Source organism: Hipposideros armiger, unplaced genomic scaffold, assembly GCF_001890085.2.
Source record: "Hipposideros armiger isolate ML-2016 unplaced genomic scaffold, ASM189008v1 scaffold_617, whole genome shotgun sequence".
Lineage (NCBI taxonomy): Eukaryota > Metazoa > Chordata > Mammalia > Chiroptera > Hipposideridae > Hipposideros > Hipposideros armiger.
The window spans coordinates 875,850-890,454 of NW_017731967.1; the positions used below are offsets into that span (position 1 = coordinate 875,850).

The 14,605-nt window shown below is 51.7% G+C and overlaps 2 protein-coding genes across 4 annotated transcripts in view; both read left to right on the plus strand.

The window, feature by feature from the left end:
• The window catches only part of LOC109372173 (uncharacterized), an 89,031-nt gene that overhangs the window by 45,560 nt on the left and 28,866 nt on the right, over nucleotides 1–14,605 (plus strand). Inside the window, exon 5 of the mRNA XM_019625151.1 lies at nucleotides 5,497–5,612. Within this exon, the coding sequence (XP_019480696.1) occupies nucleotides 5,497–5,612 (116 nt within the window). The remainder of the gene's footprint in view (nucleotides 1–5,496; nucleotides 5,613–14,605) is intronic.
• The window catches only part of APBA2 (amyloid beta precursor protein binding family A member 2), a 179,199-nt gene that overhangs the window by 39,803 nt on the left and 124,791 nt on the right, over nucleotides 1–14,605 (plus strand). The gene's annotated exons all lie outside the window — the stretch shown is intronic.

The window sequence follows — 14,605 nt, forward strand, 5'->3', positions numbered from 1 at the left end:
TGCCTGACACGTTCTGAATGAATAAACCAAAAGTGATACTTAATGAGGCCATGCCATCTGGGCACAGGTGGCTGTGACTTTGTAGGTTTTCTCAGATGGCTGTGACTTTGTAGGTTTTTCTCTTGTGCGTTGTGGTTGTGGGGAATTTGAAGCACAGATGAGTGTTTCATCTGCAAATGCGAGGTTTCCAGATGTGCTCACTGGGTAGAGGAAACAGGTACCACTTGAAATGCAGGTCTGTGATACTGCTTGCCTCTTCCAGTCTTTAAAATGGTGCTTGTGGTGGTGCTGGGGGCTGGGGCCTCCCTGGGTGGGACAGATGCAAGTGGGCTTTTCTGGAGTCGCTTCTAAGTTGCCATTTGTTTTGCCCTCTTATTGTGGGTAAACCTTCATTCCCACCCCTTTCCCTCCACTCCCAATACTTTGTTTCTGGGGTTGCAAGAGTAGACCTTCCATGCATCAAGAAAAACAACATCACCCCCATTCTCCACGTCTTGTTGACGATCCCAGCTCCTGCATCGATTTTTGTGAACAGATTTTTAAACCATCGCCATCTGTTCTGCTCTTAATTACAAGCGTGACAAATATTATTTTCCTACTTCCCTCAGGGGAAGGGGGGAAATATGTATCCATAAAGACCACAGTTCTTGTATGAGGGAACGTGGCTTGGCTACCCACTCCCTAAACAGAAAGTTGCTTCTGCCCCACATTGAAGCATTCATCGTTATTTTACTTAAAGGGCGATATTGGTCCATTTGCATCTATATAAACAGGAGTCAGGAGAAAGGCTGAAGAGGCTGGGTTGACACGGAGGCCCAGATCTCACGTCCCCCGTACCTCCCCGAGGCCCCAGCCCCCAGCCCTGCCATTACAGGGTGGAAATGGGCTGTCAGAGATACGTCGTGGCCCCAGAAGCCAGCCAACTTTGGGGACTGTTTTCGTGCCGTAGAAACGTGTGAGGTTGGTTCAGCTGACATTGAACTGGTACCACTGACCGCCACGCTGTGGGACCGGATGGGCAGCTTCTGTGCCTGCGGCAGACCCATGCGTCCCACCCAGCAGATGGATGTGGGCAAGATTTTCTGTGGGTCTAAACTGGGTTTGGACCAAACACATGGAACATAATGCCTGAGTGTGTGGCTCCTATGGAGTTTGGGGGCTGGAGGACACCAGGCTGAGAACCTGTTGGAGAAAGGCATGTCATCTGTCCTCCCCACTGTGGGGCTCATGGTGTCCCGCTGACACCTCACAGCTTCACGCCACTGTACCCACCACATCGAATCACCTGGGCTGCGTTAACAGACAAGTGAGAAATAGCTTTCTTTTCACCCCCTCGGTCCCTCTGAACCTGTCTCGGGGGGCTAGATCTTTCTGTTCAGGGAGGTCCCAGAACTTTCTGTTGTTCCTGAGTCAATAACATTCTCTCTGGTTACTTTCAGTACCAGGAACAGTCTCATTTCAGTAACAAAAATGAGTAATCGAGTAATTGTCACATGTCGGGGGCATCTCCCACTGGCTGAATCCTGACCCGTCTTGGGTGCTGGCAGTGGATGGAGGGCTGTGTGTGTGTCCTCTCTTCTCTTCTCTTCTCTTCTCTTCTCTTCTCTTCTCTTCTCTTCTCTTCTCTTCTCTTGCCTCTGTCCCTGCTGGCCAGGGTTGGGCTCCGGAGGGCGGGCTTACCACTTAGGGGCTGCTTGGCCCTCAGGGACCAGCAGATGTTGAATTCTGAATTGTCCTCTCCAGGGATGCTTTCTCAGAGATGCTCCTCGGGGAGCTTGCAACTCATCCCCATGTCCCGAGGGACATGCCCGTGACTGCCCCGTCCATCCCTTGTATTGCGTCCCTCCAGGTCTCAGGCACCCCTGGGCTGGCCATGCCCCACCATGGGCAGCAGGCAGCTCCTCCCTGGGCAGTTCCTCTTCCTCCCTTACCTGGGGAACTCTGGCCTTGGCCTTGGCCTGCTGCCTGTGGATTCTTATGAGACCCAGGCACCAGCCCTGCAGACACTGGGGACTCTGCACAGCTTTTTGAGGGGTCCAGAGGTAAAACGGAGCCACCTGCCTGCCCCTCCTGTTCAGAAAGACACCACCCTCCCCCACCTTCTCTTGGTCTCATGTGGGCCAGGACATTGGGAAAACTGGCTTGGCGATGGGGTGGGGGTGTCATTTGGTGGAGCACGTGGGTGTGCCTGCCACCTCTGCCAGCACTCTGGAGCTGCAGGACAGGTCACGTGGAACATCCTGTCCCATAGCCGGTAGCCTTCTGTCCCTAAGTCGATCATTCTGGAGCTCTTGGACTTTCGAGGAACCCACGCATGGGAGGTTACAGGGGGACAGCCAACGAAAGGCCACCGTGAATCAGAGGGGATGCCTCTGTGCAGTAAAGCAGAGCTGACGAGGGGTGACCTTGCATCCTTGTCCCCTGTCCGCTGGGACCTGATGCTGGCGCCATGGATTCACGTCATCGCCGCACTGTCAACATGGCAGCTCTGCTCCTTCAGGAGGTGGCCCAAGGGACAGTCTCATTTTGCAAAGCTGGGAAAATAATGACCGTTTCTAGAGTGTGTTGAGGGGGCTTCACATGTTTTAGGAGCTGTGTTTCATTGAGGGGAGCTCGGTGGCCTCTGAGGGTTCATTGGCTTGGAGATAGGCGAGCTTGATGTTTATTCAAATTAGCAGTAATTTAAAATTACAATTTTAGTCTAATTGTATGTACTTGGGGATCTCACTTAAATCTCTGGAAATAATTGCAGAGTAACATTTCAGGAAGTTATATTAAAAAGCACAGATGTTGGAGTGGAGGGAGGTCCCCGTGGGTGAGCCTAGCCCCGATGAGAGGACATTCAGGACAGCAGTGCCTTCCCTGTGCCTCCTGGCCTGGCTCTGGGCAAGGCTGCAGGCGGAGCCCCTTTAAACAGCATCCGCCACATCCGGCCCTCCTCTCCAAAGTCCTAGGAAGCAAAGGCCACACAGTCACTGCGGCACTGCTGTCAGTCATCCTCTCTGCTTCTGGTGAGGCATCTGTGGGAAGGCAGGGGTGTAACTGAGGTGGGGAGAGGAGGAGGGGTAGTGCAGGCAGGCTTCAGAGGTGGTGCGGGCAGGCTTCAGGTGGTGCGGGCAGGCTTCAGAGGTGGTGCTGGCAGGCTTCAGAGGTGGTGCTGGCAGGCTTCAGAGGCGGTGCGGGCAGGTGGCGGCATCAGACTCACCCCGAGCTTTTCCACACCCTGTAGCTTCCGGTGGGCCTGGTGGTCCTGTGCAGACCACCGCGCAGGGGTTGCTGGATTCTGTACCCCTGTATGAGTGCAGGCCCTGTGCCCAGAAATTGTGGGTGTGGTAGGGGCTGACCCATTGCAGAGGGGTTTAGAATCTGAGGGTGGTCCTCCCCGAGGAGCTCACAGGACCTCTTCCCTGCTTATGCACAGGGCATGGGTAGTTGCCAGCCACTGGGCTTTGACCTGTGAGCACTGGAGCCTGTTGGCCAAGGGGGAGTGTCTCAAGGGGCTTCACAGCTTCCTCTCTGTCAGGCCTGGGGCAGTCACCGCTGTCCCCTCCCCTCCTGCACTGGGGCAGGAGGCCACACTTCATGGGGGCTACGGATGGTCCCATCTCACCAGCAGAAGCGACCTGTGGCTACCGTGGCCTGTGCTATGAATTTCGGTTCTGGACATGTTGAAGCCGGTCCCTCCCTGCCTGCAGTGGGAATGAAAGTGAAGGCTGTTCAGACAAGCATCCTGCCCTCTGAGGGCGATGTGGGGAATGCCAGGTGAGGCCCTGTCTGCTAGTAAACACAGTCACAAAATCCAGGGCGAGCCCTGAATACAGCCTGCAAGGCCAAGACCTCACTGTTGAGTTGGAAGCAATGTCTGTGAGCCACAGCTTCCTGGTCTGAAGTTAGGGCAGGTCGGGCAGCCGTTTCTCCAAGTGCACCTTCTCCTCTCTGCTATGTGCCAGCTGGCCCTTCCACAGGGGGAATAATGACCAATGTGGTACCTGCCCCAGGGAGCCCACGGTCTTGGGTTTGATGCTGGAGCCCAAGGAGGGGCAGCCCATGGGGGCTGGAGCAAAGGGCATGAGGGAAGTTTCTGGAAAGAAGTGATTACGAGCTGAGGCCTGCAGGAGCGGATCAGTCCAGGAGAAAGGAAGGGTGGGGGTGGCTTCCCGGCAGAGAGAGTGCCCCACCTGTGGGGACAAGGCAGGGAGTGCATGGCTGTTTCTCACCTGTCGGTACTCAGGGAGAGAAAGTGCTGGGTAGAAGGTGAGTGGGACAGGCCGGCCGCTGGCCCTCCATGGCCTCAGGAACCAAGTTCAGGAGCTTGGGCTGTGTCCTGGGCAGTACGGCCACTGTGGGGTCTAAGCCGGGGAGAGGCTGGCTGGAGCTTGTGGTTTGTGTCTCTGGGAGTGGGGACTGATGTGGCATGGGAGGTGGCACCAGAGGCTACACACACCTTTCCACAGGGGGACCAGGGTCAGTCATGGGCTCCGATTGTGCAGAGCAGGCACCCACCTGCGTGGGGTCCAGCCATCCTTGTCTGCTATGTGGTCGAGGGCTGGCAGCCGAAACACTGGTCTCTGCGAGAAAGCAAAGAGGGAAGAATTTAGGAGGCAGAGGGAAGGCCACGCAGTGACCCCTGAGGTCCCTGGGGCACAGGCCTCTCGGGCTCTGACTTGGCTCTGGGTCTTTTTGTTGCTGGTGCTGGTGGTGGCTCACAGCTGTCACTTGTCAGCCCCAGTGCTTTATCCCCAGACCATAGAAGATGGTCACCCCTGAGGCTCCAGGTGGCTTGGCTGCCCAGGGCTGTCTGGTCACAGTTTTTCCATCCAAGAGTGAGGCCAGAGAAAAGGAAAAAGAATGTTCAAGCAGAGAGCAGTGACCTGTGGGACCTGCTCTATGAAACAGCCTTGTCCTGTTACATCAGTTAGGACTAAATTTGGCTGCAAAGAGCAGAAAATACAAAGTAACACGGTACCTTTAACAAGAAAGAAGTTAACATTTCTCTCACTTAGGAGAAGCCCAGAGGCGGGCAGCTTCATGGGATAATTGGGGACATAGACCCTTTTGTATCTTTTTGCTGCACTGTCTTAACACATGGTCTTTATTGCGAAGCACTTTATGGTTCAAGATTGCTGCTACAGCTCCAGCCATCAGGCCTGTGTTCCAGGCAGCACAAGGAGGAATGGTGAGCAAAAGGGGCCTGCCACCCAGCTGAGTAAGCTGCCTTTAAGGATCGTTCCTGGGAGTCCCTGTCAAATTTGTTTATGTGTTTTTTTGGCCAGAAGCTAGTGACATGGCACCAACTAGTTAAACAGGAGGCTGTGTAGTCAGCTTGAAATCTGAGTTATGTTTCTAAGGAAGAGAGTGGAGATGGATGCTGGGCAGGCATTCCCCACCGTATCAGTCCCCCAGAAATGCCTGTCCTGTATCGCTCCGCTCTGCGGCGAGCCAGCCTGGCTGCGGGCTTCCTTCCTGCTTTCCTTTCTTTTCCTCCTCTTTCCCAAGCCTTTGCGGGTGCCCACCATGTGCTGGGCTCGAATGGTCCAAGATGAATACGAGAAAGGAATTGTGGACTTCCTGGGCTCGGCTCACGCCTGCGCTGTGGCCTGGACACTGGTGTGGTCAGTTCCGCAGTGTCCCCAAGAGAAGAGTGGGGGGCAGAGAAGGCATAATAGAAACACGTGTCTCACGAGTCTGTTTATGCAGGCCCTGCCCTCCAGTAGAGTGTACTGTCATTGCATCAGACGCAGGCCTGCTGTGTGTCCGGCGCTGGTCTAGAGGTCGCCTGAGCCAGCGTCCAGCGTGCTCTGCCAAGGGTGCAGCGTTCTGCCGGGAGGGGTGTCAGAGGGGTGTTGTGGCGGGATGGGGTGGCTAGGATGCCAGGGCCTCCCTGTCGCCTCCTGCATCTGTGTGGGCTCACGGAGGAAGGGCTGTGTCTCAGGATGTGTTGGGATGGGCATGCCTAGGTGTGCTGTCCCCTGAGGGACAGCAGCCCCTCCTGGCCATGGTGCACATCACAGGATGTGTTTGGTGTGTGGACTTGGCCACTGGGAAGGATTGGATGGAGTGTGGCTGCTCTGGGAGGGCCAGGTCCAGGTTCCCTTGATTGCTGAAAGTCGCACGTCAGGGGAGAAAGGGCCTCCTGGTGGCTGCTTGCTCTGCCATGAAATGCGTGGTCCCCCCGGGCCGGCCTCTCGGGGTCCCAGGTAACCCACTCTGGATGGAGGGCACTGCACCTGGTCCTGGGGCTACACCGTGAGTCCTTTTCCCACTGCACGGGGAGGGGTGTGATCGACTGGTGCGTCTGGTTTACAGAGGAGAGGTGCCTGCTCTCGTTGAAGGTGTGTGTTTCCTGTTGCTTTTTGTTGTCATCAACTTTGAGTTTTATTACGGTTTCAGATTTATAGGAAAGTTGCCTGTATAGTCCAGACTTCCCATGTGACCCTCACCCAGTTTCCCCGTCTTCTTCACATGGTACGTTTGGCACCAAGGAGCCAACACTGAAACTGTTTATTCTGGTTTCCTTAGTTTTTACCTAATGCCTGCTTTCTACCCCAGGGTCCCACGCAGGTGTCCACCCTGTGTTTAATCATCATGTCTCCTTAGCCGCCTTTGATCTGTGACCATTTTTCTGACTTTCCCTGTTTTTGATGACCTTGATAGTTTTGAGGAGTCTGGTATTTTGGAGGAGGAAGACCACAGAGATGAAGTGTCATTGTCAACATGTTCTCTCAGAGGTACGTGATTTGTCACCATTAATGGTGACCTTGGTCCCCTGGCTGAGGGAATCTGCCAGTTTCTTGGTTATGAAATTACCCACCCCCTGCCCATAATCCTCCTCAGAAGAAAGTTACCGTGCACCATCCACATTTAAGGTTAGAGTTAAGCCTCACCTCCTCGATAGAAGAATGTCCACCTAAGTTATTTGGAAATTTTCCATATTGGACACTTGTCTATCCTCCCCCATTTATTTATTTATTCAAGAATTTGTGTATATCAGTATGGACTCATGGGTACTTATTTGGTTTATTGTCCATTCCTACATTAGTTATTTTCTTGCTCAACTTGTTCCATCTTTGACCACTGGAAGCTGTTCCAGTGTCTCTCTGACGTGCCCCTATCCTTCCATTCTGGGAGTGCTCCCTTACTTTCTGTCATCACAGGAAGTTCCCGGCTTCCCGTGCACTGTCCCCACCCCAGCCCTAGAATCAGCTGTCTCCAGGCAATCCTGGTTCCCTCTGTGGAGAATGGCATTTATAAACCATGGTCTGTGTGTTGGGAGTGCTTGCTGTCATCAGAGTGCCATTGCTTCCAGGTCCTCTCAGCAGATGGAGCAAGGAAATAGAGCGTGTATAACAACCTGTGTGCACCTCCGTGTGTCCCCTTGCTTTTTTAAAAAAGATTTTATTGGGGAATTGAGGAAGGGGAACAGACAAGTTGCTGTCCTTTTGTTCTTCAGTCTCCTCTTGCTTTTTGAATGCATGGCCCTGTCTGATAACCAAGCTCTGGCTGGACCCAGCCTCCTGGTCACTCATGTCTACAAAGTTCGACAATTAAATTCGCGAACTCATCCTAGAAAAAGTGCTACATATCTCATTGCTGAATATCACTACAGTCACCTTCGAATTACTCCCCTTGGGAAGCTATGCACCGACGCCAGCACCTAGTCCATCCTTCAAAGCAATTTTGGAACCCTTTTTCTGGAATGGCCATCAGAGCTGTTGTCATATTATCCTTGATGTCCTGAATATCATCAAAATGTCTTTCTTTCAATATTTCCTTTGTTTTGGGGGAAAGAAAGAAGTCACTGGGGGCCAGATCAGGTGAGCAGGGAGGGTGTTCCAATACAGTTATTTGTTGACTGGCTAAAAACTCCCTCACAGACAGTGCCGTGTGAGCTGGTGCATTGTCGTGATGCAAGAGCCATGAATTGTTGGCGAAAAGTTCAGGTCGTCAAACTTTTTCATGCAGCCTGTTCAGCACTTCCAAATAGTAAACTTGGTTCACTGTTTGTCCAGTTGGTACAAATTCATAATGAATAATCCCTCTGACATCAGAAAAGGTTAGCAACATTATTGTAACAAGTTCGCAAACTTAATTGTCAGACCTTGTACATATCCCAAGGAAAAATTGGACAAGTGACTTTGTAGAACAGGAACAAACAAAAGACTTGGAAGGCTGGAAGAATATTTTTAGGTATACAAAAAATATACCTTACCACCTGGTTTAAGAACTAAGGCATGTACAATTCACGCCACCATCAATATGCCTTCCCAACCCCACTGTGAAACCGATGAAAGTGAAGTTATTGTTTATTATTTTGAGGCATATTTTTATATTTTTACTCTGTGTATATAACTGCATGACATCTTATTGTTTTGCATGTTGTCAAATTTTACAAAAATGATATTTTCCTGTGTTCCTGCAACTGGAATTTTCATGACCTGAGCCTTTTGCATGTATTCAATCTTCTCAGCAATCCTGAGAAAAGCGAGATTGTTCAGGCAGAGAAACTGAGAATTATAGCAACGATAGGATCGTTTGCCAGCTTCCAGTAACTAATAAAAATGGGTCCCACTTCGTATCTTCAGAGCTCGGGTCCGTGCCCTTTGTGCCCTGGGAGTGCAGAGGTCTGTCAGGGAAGGGAAGGCGCAGCTGTCTCCTTGGTCACCTCATGACCCTGTTGGCCCCTGAGCCTGGAATCCCTCTGGGTGTCGCAGCTCCAGAAGTTTTTTTTTTTATAAAGCTGAGCCATCCTGCTACCTGTTGGCAGCTCAGCGGCTGCTCAGCTCGGGCTGGACTCGAATTGCTGTTGCTCAGAGCTCAAACTCTTGAGCGAGCTCTTAACCAACTGAGCCACTCGGCCAGCCCTCCAGAAGTTTTGATGCAGTGAGGACTCACATGGTTGGCTCAGATGGCACCCCCCCATCGCACCGCTCCCTGCCAGCGCCTGTGCCCATATCCTTCGTGCTCCTCCTGAGACTGGAAATAACGTTTCCTGATCAAAGCCACCCCCTCCTTCTCGCACCAGATGCCACCCCTGGAACGTCTCTCTGCCCGCCCCCCCTCCCCGCAAGCACCGTTTCCTGCTCTCATTGGATCCTTCTGTGCAGTCACATGAGCCACTTTCCTCTCCCATCTGAGAAAAGAGAAAAAAGCCTCTCGCCCCCATCTCCTCCCCTGCCACTGTCCTATTTTTCTGCTCTGTTTGCTGTAGAACTTCTGGAAAGAGTTGCCTCTGTGGGCTTTCTCCAGTTCCTCCCCTGCTGTTGTCTCTTAAACCCGCTGCAGTCAGTCTTTCGCCGCTTCTGCTGGCATTTCTACCGACTCCCCAAACTGCCCGTCAAGGTCACTGAGCAGCAGTCACTTCTCAGCCCTCATCTCACTTGGCCTGTCACAGCATTGGTCCTGTTCCGTCCCCAGGAAATGCTTCCGCCCTGGGCTGCCAGGATGCCGTCTGCCTGGGTCCCCTCCCCTTCACTCAGTCCCCTTACTGGCCTCTGAGTGTCGGTGTGTCCCCAAGATTCTTTTCTCTGCTCCATCCACACTCACACCCTTGTTAATCTCATCTGGTCTTATCACATGAAATCCATCGGTAAGCTGAAGAATCCTAAATTTATATCTTAGCGTAGACTGCTCCTGTAGATCCCACTGCCCACGCAGAGCCTCCCCCAGAGGTCTGTCTAATGGACAGCCCAACACAGCGGGGTCCATGCTGTCCCCCATCGCCCCTCCCAACCCTAGTTCCCCATCTTAGCGAACGGCAACTACATCCTTCCAGATGCCTGGACCAGGCTCTGAGCAACCTTTCCCCCCTTTTTTCTCTCGAGTCCCACATCTAATCTGTTCAAAACCCCACCCCTGGTCACCACTAGCACTGTCCCTGCCACACACACACCCCCATTGTTGCACCAGCTTCCAGGCTTCCTGTTTCTACCCTGACTCTACACCCATGTTTGTCTTCCTATAGCAGCTTTAAAACTTAAATCAGAACACGCCACGCCTCGGTCCAGAACCCTCCAACACCCCGTCTCACTCAGAGTCAAAGCCAGAAGCCTCGCCTCAACGATTCCCTCTCTGACTTGAGTTCCTAAAACTCCTTTCTGCAAAAGCGTACGTTCTTCACGCTGAAACGTTCCCTTCGACATGAGGCCTCTGGGAACGCCGTCCCCATGCAGGTTCCCCTTCCACGCTTACTCGGTAACTTGCTTCCTGCGTCTTGCCTCCGTCCTCCAGTGTGGCAGCCTGGCAGCTTGGGAGCTGGGTAAGCCTTGCTCAGCCCTGGGGCCTGGGGCCTGGCACCCGATATGGGGCCGCTCATGGTCGGCTGGAGTGGTGACAACTTGCACCCAGGAGTGAGGGCCTCCTTAGACTTTGCCATCTGGCCCTCACTGGCATCACTTTAGTCAACCCCTGCTGGAGCAAAGTCAGGTTGCTTCTCGCCCCAATGCCCTCCCTTCAGAATCCTGGGAAGGTTCTAAGCCTTGGCTGCTTGGCCTCTGTGGGTTTCCACCTGGGAAGGGTTCCTTGCGCTGGCCACCAGGGTGCATATGGACACTGAATGGTGGGCCTGGTATCCTGAAGAGAAGCCAGGCTAGAGGCACGGCCACCCCACCCTTGACCCATGGTCAACCCCATCCTTGGGCCCTCCAGACACCAAGTATCTGTCAGTGTTTGTTGCATTGACTGGAACCTGGGATTGGAGGTCTTTTTTAGATAGTTTGATTTAAAACTGGCAAAAATAAATTTTAGTTCACTACCTAGGATATGTATGTGTTATTGATCTCAAACAGGAGTTTCAGGAAACAGTTTCTTATACTCGTTAGGGGAGATGCATTTTGTATAGGATGCTACTTCCTTTCTGAAATTCTGGTGGCTGCCCAGTGAATGGGCCTCATGACCCGTCTGGGGGTCCCTGCCGAGCGCTGGCTCTCTCCACTGTGCTCACCATTGTATAGGTGACACATCCCTGAGCAGTACAGAGCCCCGCGCCCAGCCAGGCTCGCATCGCTGAATTTGCCAAAGAACCACGACTGGAACCTTGTCCTCTGATTCCCGTCTTGTGGCTTTTTAGGCTCTTAAAATGAACTTGAATGATCGTGCCATTGTGGTTTATTGAAATGATCCCAGGTGGAACATCAGCGCTGCCCACCTGCTGTATTTTATTGTTGCTGTCCACCTGCTATATTCAGGGAAAGGCATCTTTTGTGGGATGATTCTTCTGGAAAATTAAGAGGGTCTAAGAAGCTGGTTTTATAGCCATTGATATAACTGTAGTTAACAGAGGAGTTAAAAAAAAACAGTGCCATCTGCAGGAGCGTATGAGTGATTTGAGTTAGAGAGGGTGTTCACGGAAACACTGCCCAGGGGTCCGGGGAGGCATGCCAGCTCCCGCCTGGCACCCCGGGGGTAGGGCTGCGGTGCTGGGCTGGGGCCACTGTCCCGTTCCACGAGGTGTGCTTGGGTCAGCCCCTCGTCCCTTGGTGTAGATGTTGGTCTGTCTGTTGGCTACTTGCGACTGCAGGCATGGCCATGGATACAGCCAGGAGCCATGAGAAACGCAGTGCCTCGGGTCCCATACCAGCTTGCTGACTCACAGCCTGCAGGATAACCAATTACCATGGTTGGAGCGGCTCTGGTCTGTGGATTTGAGGTTCTGGTGTTTTTGCATCAAGTTGGTCGTCCACAGGAAGCAAGAGTTAGGGTTCAGAGCACCGTGCTAGGTGCTAGAGTAACAATGAGTTATAGCAGAGCTCTCCCTGCCCTCTGGGGACGTGCTGTCGGGCGGGCGGGAGGGGCGATGCACCCAGCCATAAATAGTGGTGTTTCAGAAAGTAGGAGTGGTGTGGGGTCAGGAGGCAGGCGGGAATCAGGTGCATGAAGGGCGAGCAGGCGGGGAGGCGTCCCAGGCAGGAGGCGCTGCATGGAGAAAAGGGGTGGAGGCGAGTGGTCTGGACGTGAATGAAGGTGGGTGATGGCCAGACTTTTGGAAGGCTTTACATTACAATTAAAAATATTTGGACTTGATCCAGTGGGTCATGAGAGCCACTGTAAAAAAATTGTTTTATTTAAAAATTTTCACATTTTTATCAAGTGTGGTATGTCTCAGTCCGTTTGGCTGCTGTAACAAAATGCCACAGACCGGGTGACTTCCAGACAACGGACATTTATTTCTCACACCTCTGGAGGCTGGAAGTCCAGGATCATGGTGTCAGAAGATTCAGTGCTTAGTGATGACTTCCTAGTTCATAGATGGCCATCTTCTCTCTGTGTCCTCACGTGGAGGAAGAGGGACCCCTCTTTTACAAGGACACAAATCCCGTTGATGAGGGCTCCACCCTCATGACCTGATCACCTTCCACAGACCCCACATCCAGTAACCATCACACTGGGGGTTAGGTTTTCAACACATAACATTTATTAAAACATTTAGATCATAACATGGTAAAATACACAAAACATAAAATTTACCATTTTAACCACTTTCAAGTGTACAGTTCATTGGCACTGATGGCAGTCACCTTGCTGTGCAGCCATCACCACCCTCACCTCCAGATTCTTTTCATCTGGCAAAACTGTCCCCATTAAAAAATAACTCCCTGTTCCCTCCTTCCCCAGCTCCCAGCAGCTACCATTCTACTTTCTGTCGCTAAGAATTTGACTATTTTAGTGGATTCACACAATTGACTTTCTGTGACTGGCTTATTTCACGCAGCATAACGTCCTCAAGGTTCCTCCATGTTGTAGCACGTGTCAGAATTTCCCTCCTTTTTACGGTGGAATAATATTCCATTTTATGAATACACCACATTTCGTTACCTATTCATCCATCAATGGACACTTGGGCTGCTTCCGCCTTTTGACTATGCTGACTATGCCGTTGTGAACATGGGTGTGCAAATATCTCTTGGAGTTCCTGATTTCCAGCTTTGAGGGTATATACTCAGAAGTGGAATTGCTGCATCACGTGTGTAATTTTTTGAGGAACCTCCATACTGTTTTCCACTGGCTGCGCCATGTCACATTCCCGCTGACGGTGCACAGGGGTTCCAGTGTCTCCATATCTTCGCCAACACTTGTTGTTTTCTGGGCTTTTTTTGATCGTAGCCATCCTGGTGGGAGTGAGGTGAGGTTCAGTGAGGCTCTGATTTGCGTTTCCCTGGGCACAGCGTCTTCTCCCTGTGGACACACTGTACCTGTGAGCAGTTCTGTGGTGGGGACATTTAGAGTGTGGTGATGTGGCCCCTGTGCACCTGTAGATCGAGCCTCCTACAAGCTGCTCTGGTGGCTTCTGTGGGAACACGTATATCCAGGATGCTGTCACCAAGCTGGGAGGGAGTATGGTTTGACTTGACATGTGGCCTGGCTGCACCAAACCCACCGTGTTTTCCCCCAGAACTGCATTCCCACTGCTTACTAGGTTGAGGTCAGAGGAGCTGGGACAGGTGCGGGGGCATTTGAAGCCCACGCCCATGGGCATTAGTACTACCCCCTGGCAGTTTTGCTGCTTCTCCTCAAGGTTAGGGACAGCCATGTGACTTGCTTTGGCCAATGAAATGCAAGCAGAAGTGATGTTAGTAGCTGCTTTAAGAGACCTTCCATGCTCTCTCTCCCCTAATCCCATTATTCCTAGAAGTACATGTTGACAAGGCGGTGCCATCATATCAAAGTGGCTGACCTTGGCCCTGAAGAGTAACCGGACCCACAGTAGACTCTGAGTGAGCAAAATAGAAACTATTATTAAATGACAGCAGTGTGATTTAGAAGCCGTTTGTTACTGCAGCACAACCTAGCCTGTCCTGACTGATCTAGGAGGGCCCTGAAAAGTGTTCTGAATGCAATTGCAGATAAAGATGAGAATGTTGCAATTGGGGTAACTCTATAAGCTTCTTAATACCTCAAAGTAATGAACCCCTGAGATGCAGTGGAACAGTTTCGAGGCTGTTAATGGGCTGCATTTTCCTGTAGGTGAGTGTCTTGCTGAAGAGTTAAATATCAGGTGTTAGCAGTTTCATTTTGCCAGGAGCACATGGCCCTGGCTTGTGACTGCCCGCAGCTCTGCCTGCATTTAATGGCGTCTGTGTTTTCCAGTTCTTAGCAAATCCAGAGCCAATTTAAATCTTAGGAGACGACCCCAAACTCCGTAGACCTCATTGCACTTCCAAAGCAGGAGGGCCATTCTGTTTTAGTAGTTATTCCCAACTTGTTTTTGAAAGCAGAAACGCCTTTTTAATATCAGAACATTTCCAAGACCGTCCCTCCTTGGCTGTAGTCACGCTTTTAGTACCGTGCTCGTCATTCAGGAGCTCTTCATGAACGCTTTCTGTTTTGAGTTTAACTTTCCATTGTGGAAGTTTCCAAGTATCCACAAAAGCAAAGGGAATTGTATCATCAGTCCCTGTTATGGGATAAATTGTGTCCCCTCCCCCAAACTCGTATGTTGAAGTCCTAACTCCCAGTACCTCAGAATGTGACTGTATTTGGAAATGGGGTCTTAAAAAGGTAATTAAGTTAATATGAGGTCATCAGGGAGGCGTCCAATCTGACTGGTGTCCTTGTAAGAAGAGGCGATTAGGACACAGACCTGCACAGAGGGATGACAGTATTAGGACAC